The sequence below is a fragment of the Nuphar pumila genome, chromosome 2, assembly GCF_984573655.1.
Source record: "Nuphar pumila chromosome 2, dmNupPumi1.hap1.1, whole genome shotgun sequence".
NCBI lineage: Eukaryota > Viridiplantae > Streptophyta > Magnoliopsida > Nymphaeales > Nymphaeaceae > Nuphar > Nuphar pumila.
Genome location: NC_143250.1, coordinates 90,982,935 through 90,990,403, shown reverse-complemented (window position 1 = coordinate 90,990,403; position 7,469 = coordinate 90,982,935). Strand labels below are relative to the sequence as shown.

Sequence of the window (7,469 nt, the reverse complement as noted above, 5' to 3'; positions counted from 1 at the left end):
AGGGAAATCAGTTCAAACTTGGTTGTGGTCTTCGGCAAGGATGTCCTCTGTCTCCGTTACTCTTTAACATCGTCTCTGAAGGCATTGTGGTTTTGGTTAAGAGGGCAGTGGAGGATGGTCTAATTGAGTCTCTTGGTATACAAGAGTGCCGTAGTCAGATCCTGACTTTCGCTGATGACATAATTATCTTCGGAAGGGCGTCCATCCAACAAATGCTAAGATTCAAGCTTGTCCTTCTTTTTTCCCTATCGATGTCAGGGTTATCTATCAACTACGATAAGTGTTGTCTATCCATGGTCAATGCTCCTCCGTCAATGCTGGACATGGGCCAGCGGATATTCGGGTGCTCGGTATTGGAAAACTCCTTTTCTTACCTGGGTCTGCCGCTTCAAATCAGTCGTGTAACAACGGCAGCCTGGAGCACTACTATCCAAAGGGTTCAGAACAAAATATCGGGTTGGCAAGCTTCCTACCTTTCTATCGCGAGTAGACTGACTCTCATCAAGCACGTTCTTTCTGCTATGCCAGAATTTTTTATGTCTATGTTCCTGATGCCTATGGGGGTTAGTAAGAAGCTAACTCAGGTAGTGGCAAACTTTTTGTGGTCGGGGCGAGGTACCAACAACAAACGCCACCTCATAGGGTGGGACACACTTCGACTTCCCCTATATAGGGGGGGGGGGGGTTGGGAATCAAGGATCCAAGGCTGAGGAGTATGATTCTCGTCGTGAAGCAGAGCTGGCTTGCCCACCAACCTGGGTCCCCGTGTGCAAGCATGATTCTGGCTAAATACGGAGGTGTGGAATCCTTGGTGGGGGGCACTAGCGTGCGTCAGCGAACAATGTCAAAGCTTCGTCGATCATGGATCCAAGCTTGGTCTGCGGTTATGTTACATAATGGTAATGTTGACTCGCAGTCTAAGTTCGTTGGACGCATCTTTGCTCCGAACAGATCTTTTCGCTCAAAAGAAGGTTACCTCGCTCTCCTTCCGTCGAGGGTGGACCGGTTTCCGACGAGCCTGCTCTGGGGCAAGGGTCCGACTCCGAGATCATGTTTCCTGGCTTGGCTAATCTTACACGATCGGGTGCAGACTGACAATTTCTTCAAATCCATCGGATTCCATCAGCCGAGTAAATGTGTGTTGTGCGAGGCGGCCGAAGAATCTGCATTTCACCTTTTTTGGGAGTGCTGTCTTTCAAAACATTTTCAAGGTGACTTGGAATAAGCCGGGGGTCAGCGTGCGCTAGGAATCGTTCGCCAGCGATTTGTTGTGGGGTCCTAAGCAAGTTCGTCATTGCAACTATTGGCGGATTATTTGGCGAACCTAGCTTCTCTCGTCATGGTGGGTTGTATGGATGACTCGCAACAACGCTATCTTTCGGCATATTCCGGTAGTGTTCAACAAAATGGTGAACCTTATTTTGGCGGATGTGTATGCCATTCTTCGCATCAACATCCCCGATCTTCAACACAATCTGCCTACAAGGACCACTCATGATCTAGGGTGATGCTCGCCGACAAACTGGAGTTGTTTCGTGTTTTTCTGTTATCTTTTTTTTTCATTTTTTTTTTCTCTTTCTTCTTTTTTCCTTCGTTTTGGGGCTCCTTGGCATGTCTTGGGCCTGGCGGGTTATCTTGTAGGTTCAATGTTGGTTGAACCTGTTTTCGTAATGTTGATGGTTATAGTCTCTCTCTCTCTCTCTCTCTCTCTCTCTCTCTCTCTCTCTCTCTCTGTGTGTGTGTGTATGTGTGTGTGTGCAAAGGCAATCATTTGAGCCAACGAGTAAGACGCAATATCTTCGAGTATTATAAATTTGGAACACGAATTTTGAAATGAGACCCTCCTATATGAATTCGGAAGAGGCGATAGTTGCGTTTGCATTTTCCTCAGACTGTGTTGAAACTCGAATATGGTAAACTTTAATTTGAATCTTACATTCTTTAAAAAAAAATAAAAGAAAAAGATTTGAATATCTCATTCAATAGCTTTTCAATAGAGTATACCGTTGTATGCATAATTTATAAACGCTATTTTTGCTTGTAAGACGGTGAAAAGTTATATAAAATCTAAATTGACACTAAATGCAATGATACTGTTATTAAAATCAGATGCATGCATTGCATTAACATACCATTTTTGACACATACAAAATAAGCATAAACACGGCACAAAACGCCCGAGTATGTGCTTTATTTCCAGTCCCCTATACACTGGTCACAAACAAGGGGATTATTGCATATGAAAAAGAATTAAACCATATTTAAGATAAGGGTAAATTAAACAATAATTTCGCCCTCAGGAACGCAGGTTTCCTGGAGTGACCTTTGGGGTATACAGATACACGGCTCTCCGGTTGATGGCCTGCATTGGCCTAGCATTAGTCTCATAACCCTGCGATGCAACACCAGCAAATCAAAGAAAACTAACCACAGTGAGCATATTTTACACTTGCAGATGAAGGCACTACTGCAATAACACTAACTTTTCGACGTTGCACTGGCCAAAATTTTGAATTCTGCACCCTTCTCTCTCTCTCTCTCTCTCTCTCTCTCTCTCTCTCTCTCCAAGAGATTTGGGAATGTTTTTGCATCGAAGGCAACTCGAACGCGTAGGTCCTTGGACGTACGCCACTCATTACCACAATGAACGGCGTACGTCAATTCACCAAGGCAACCGATCCTGCTCACATCCTTCAGAGTGGTGATGAGGGTGAACGGCGCCGCGAGACATGGAGAAGGAATCCCTTATCATATGACACATGACATATGTTAGGATCCTGTCATATATACTCTATTTTCTTTGTTAGCGTGTGGCAGGATCCCAATCCATCACATCATATGCCATATGATAAGTTCTTATTTTCAAGCAACTGGCACTCTCTAGCCATGCCATTCCTGAAGAGCGAGAATAGCATTCGTCGAGCCTCCATGGACATGCTTCTTTAACTCGTTCATGCTAATTAGACCTACATCGGCTCGGACAAGCTATGCCAGCCTCAGCCTGACCAGCTGGGATATTTTGAGGCCCAAGACTAGGCCTAGTCCAACATTATCCCAGCCCCACGTTAGAACTTGATTACATGTTTAAAACTGAATGGACCTATCGGTTAACACAAACACGTGATTCGGCATCAATGGTGGGTGGCCTCTCTGGGAACAGGTGATATTGAAAATCACCATCAGTGGTGATTTTTGCAATATCCACCACACATCATGGCGGATGGTGTGACCCCTTGGTTTGTACAGTTGACCACTAGCCCACAATGGTCTTGGTGGTACGGATATGATATCCTTACAAGGATGTGTGGTGGATATTGAATATCACCACTGGTGGTGATTTTGACCTTCTTGTTTCTACCTCTCACCTCCGTCACACTATTGGGGCACACCACAAAGGTGACAATGATGTCAAACAACAGTGTCTCACACTTTTAGCCGTTGATCACCATGATGACCAGCCCGAGAACACGTGTACGGTGTACAACATGAGGTCTAAAGTCCCAAACACAAATTTCGGAAGAGAGCTAGCTTTGGCCTTCCAAAATGACAACCAAAAAAGGGAAGGGGACAGCGAAAACAAGAGTTGGCGCGAGCTTCCCTGTCGTATCGAATTAAGAGAACTTACATCATGGACAGCATCCCTCAACAACTTCACCTGCTCCTTGGAAACTGTTCGCACCTGTGGCATCATTAGCTCCATCATTAGTTGCTTGTGAGTAGGGAACTAGTGTCCAAGAAAGGATTATAATCAACCACACAAACAATTACCAACTCCAAATGATATGGTCTTTTGATATGATCTCCTCTGAGTAGAAGAGTCTCTCTCTCTCTCTCTCTCTCTCTCTCTCAATAAAATAAGAACTGGACTGACCTTCTTCACTATGGTCCAGAAGACGCCCTCGGTGCATGGGGGAGTGGTGAGAGATCCCATGTATCTGTAGTACTTTCTGCTGCCTATCTTCACTCGCCTGGGGTCCACGATGCCTGCTTCCATTTCTGCTTCTTTTCTATCCATAATGTTGCGTATTTCGTGCATCAACTATGAAAGGCAGACCAATTAAGCTGATTTAGTTTTCATTTTATAACTATGAAAGGCAGATCGAGCCGATTTAGTTTAATTTCATTTTATTTTATGATCGTTTTCCCTCTGTCATTTCATCCTTTTACTTTTCTGTAACCTTATAAGACATGAACTTTGTGTATCGGTATTAAAAAACAAAGCCAAGGAGACTTTCCAAAAAAAAAGTAAGGAATTCATTTTCCTACTAATTTAAACAACCCTTGGATTACCAAGCAAGCACGTTCTCGTGTGTGCTTGGGGCCGGCCTGTACTCCTCGATCGGGAATATGTGTTCAAACGTAGAAATTGAGTAACCATAAGCTTTTACTGACCTCAGAGAGAAAAGCGTCAGGGCGCCCGATCTTGTACGTGATTCCCACTACAGCGATCTGCTTGTCACGTCTACTCTCGTGAACCATATGCAATTCTAAAGCGTAACGTACACCGTTCAATGTATGTTCGGAGGGGGAATGCCAGTGCAATTGCTTTAGCAAGAATTCTGTTCCGTTGATAAAAATGGCTCCTGCTTCTTCCTCCCACCGTAGCTGCCATCATCACCAACAACATTAGCGTCTGGTGATGCTGGTTCAACCATGAACGGCCATCATTCCAGTTGAGAATCTGAATTAAACAAACGAAGAAATGCTGGTTCAAAGCTTACCACGATGTCATGCCCTCGATTCATAATCACTGCTCTCGCCGGCTTGTAGCTTCTCTTGAGTCTACCTAAATGCGGCACCACCTCTACCCTCTCGCTGGACAGATCAATGGGTGATTGCATATGTCCATTGCTGCAGTTCCCCCATTCATTGTGAATCTTCCCCCAATTCTCGGGACCTTTTGCACTGCCTTTTACATAATCGAACTCCCTCTCGTTCTCTGCATGACCCACAAGACACATATTACCCCAAACCAGAAATCAAGGAAATAAAAGAGACTCCATAATAACTCATATGAGCTACAGTAGCTAGTCTTTTCCGGAACAAGGAAATAAGAGAATTTTCTTTTGTTTTTGGGTTTGGTTTTCATTACCAACTTCTTGTGAGGCTACTAGAAGAGGATGATGCGTAACCAAAGTAGAGGCGATAACATGAATAGCAAAGAGGAGACTCAAGAGAGAGGCTGCCATCGAGTGTTTCCTAAGAAATCCGCTTCTTTTCGAGAAACTGTATTGCTGAGACACAACCAGGGGTTCCCGATGATTGCAGACTTAAATAAGACGCATGACCCCTAGAGGTAGGGGGGGTCGGTTCAAGGCCAAAGATCTGGAAAACGAAGAAAAAGAAAAAGGGAAACAAGCGAAGAGAGCATGCACGGCCCCAGGTGTCACCACCTGTTAACTTAATTTGACGAAAGGAAGAAAACCGGACCAGGTGACTAAGTCAATGACAGAAAAGCAATATGATTAATTTCTAAAACTGCTGCAACCACCCTGTCCAGCTGATTGACCCAACCCCCAAAATCTTCCCTGCTCAACTCACGTTGCACCCTCTACCCGAAGAATTGCTGCGCACGTTTTACTTTTCGTTTTATTTATGTACTTGTTCGGAAATTAAACCAGCGTATATGGCATTTCTTTTTTCTTTTTTCCCCTTCTTTTCGTGTTTCTTCCTACAAAAGGATTTCCAGAATGTTCGTGTGCGGTCGCCAAAGCGGACCGAGGGCTGCTGCTTTCTAATTGTGCACACGTTGAGAAAGCATATCTCACTATTTCAATTGTCCAAAACGAGACTACTTCATCACGCCGTGTTGTAGAAGTATAGGTTCAGGCCCATGCATGGATTTTCTTCTCTAAACCGCGGGTTGGGTTCAAATGTACGACGTACGTGTTGGGTCCGGCTGGGGGTTTTCCCGGCGACGGCAACCATTCAGCATCCCTGTATGGCAATGACCCTGCAAAAGGCAAAAGAAAAACAGAACCTTCGTACCTGATGCTGCCATTTGATGGAGCTGTGTTGGTTACCAAAAAAAAAGGGAGGTCGCCGAAAAGTTTCTCTGCTCAGTCGGACTGCTGCCCTCCACGAGCCTAGGCTTCCGGATGCAGTCGGTGAGTAGACCCGAATTTCCCTTCTGTATTCACTTTACCTGGGTCGCTCATGATACCCAGTCTTTATAAAGCATACGGTGGGAACGGTTTGCATAATCGTTCCCCCTTATCGTATGCATATTTATCGGATGGATCATCCCTGATGTGGGGATGTATCCACATCGTGGATAACCACCACGTCAATCGTGGTGGTTAATCCAACATTCTCCCACTTGATCTTACGATAAATCTTTTAACCAGAAAACCTTATGGGAATAACTTGATGAATAGAATGGCCTTTATAATCTATTCTAAAGGTCCTTAGTTGAATCTTTAATCCTTAGGAGATTGACAACAACCATAATGAGAATCAAAAACTGAAAGTGATCACTTTATTTATATGCATATGTCAAAAAGAGTATAACAATCACATCCTCATTACATGTTCAGAATATAATCCTGGTGCTAGCCCTTTAGTAAGAGGATCAGCGATCATCTCTTTGGTACCAATATTGACAATATGCACTAAATGATTCTCTGTCCTTTCTTTAACAACAAAATACTTCAATTCCATATGATTGCATGACGTAGTACTTTTGCTGTTGTTTGAAAAGAACACCGCAACTTCATTATCACAGTAGACCTTCAGTGGCTTCCCAATGGAATCGACCACCTTTAACTGTGATATGAAGTTCTTTAACCATATAGCCTATGAAGTAGTCTCATACAATGCAATGAATTCTGCCTCCATGGTGTGGGCAGCAGTGGTCGTCTGCTTTTCACTCCTCCAAGAGATCGCTCCACCAGCAAGTAAGAAGATGTACCCAGTAGTAGACTTTCTACTATCAAGGCATCCTCCTAAATCTGCATCTGAGTAGCCAATGACCTCGAGGTGATTAACTTTATGATACGTTAGCATATAGTCTTTTGTCCCTTGCAAGTACCGCAAGACTTTCTTGACAGACTTCCAATGGGGTAAACCTAGGTTAGACTGAAATCTGCCAAGTACCCCTACTGCAAAAGAAATATCTGGTCCAGAACATGTCTGCGCGTACTGCAAGCTGCCAACAACTGATGCATATGGATAAGCACTCATCTGTGCTTTGTCAATATCATTCTGTGGACAATCCTTTAGGCTCAGCTTGTCACCTTTTGATATGGGTGTAGAAGTAGAAGAACAATTCTCCATCCCATATCGCTTTAACACCTTTTCTATATAGGATCTTTGGGAGAGGCCTAGAAAACCTTTTGCTCGGTCTCGACGAATCTCAATGCCAAGAACGTAAGCAGCCTCACCCATATCTTTCATATCAAAATATGATGCAAGAAATTGTTTTGTCTCTGAAAGTAACTTTATATCGTTGGTTGCAAGTAAGATGTCAT

General features: G+C 43.9%; 1 protein-coding gene across 1 annotated transcript; it reads right to left on the bottom strand.

The window, feature by feature from the left end:
* Nucleotides 1-2,072: 2,072 nt before the first annotated feature.
* On the bottom strand, nt 2,073-5,260 carry LOC149846067 (alpha carbonic anhydrase 7-like). The gene is made up of 6 exons (XM_089997837.1): nt 5,093-5,260; nt 4,722-4,939; nt 4,393-4,605; nt 3,872-4,039; nt 3,626-3,679; nt 2,073-2,392 (listed from the first exon to the last, which is right to left on the bottom strand). The coding sequence occupies exons 1-6, from the start codon at nt 5,187-5,189 to the stop codon at nt 2,297-2,299; spliced, it is 846 nt and encodes a 281-aa protein (XP_089853963.1). The 5' UTR covers nt 5,190-5,260; the 3' UTR covers nt 2,073-2,296.
* Nucleotides 5,261-7,469: the final 2,209 nt, after the last annotated feature.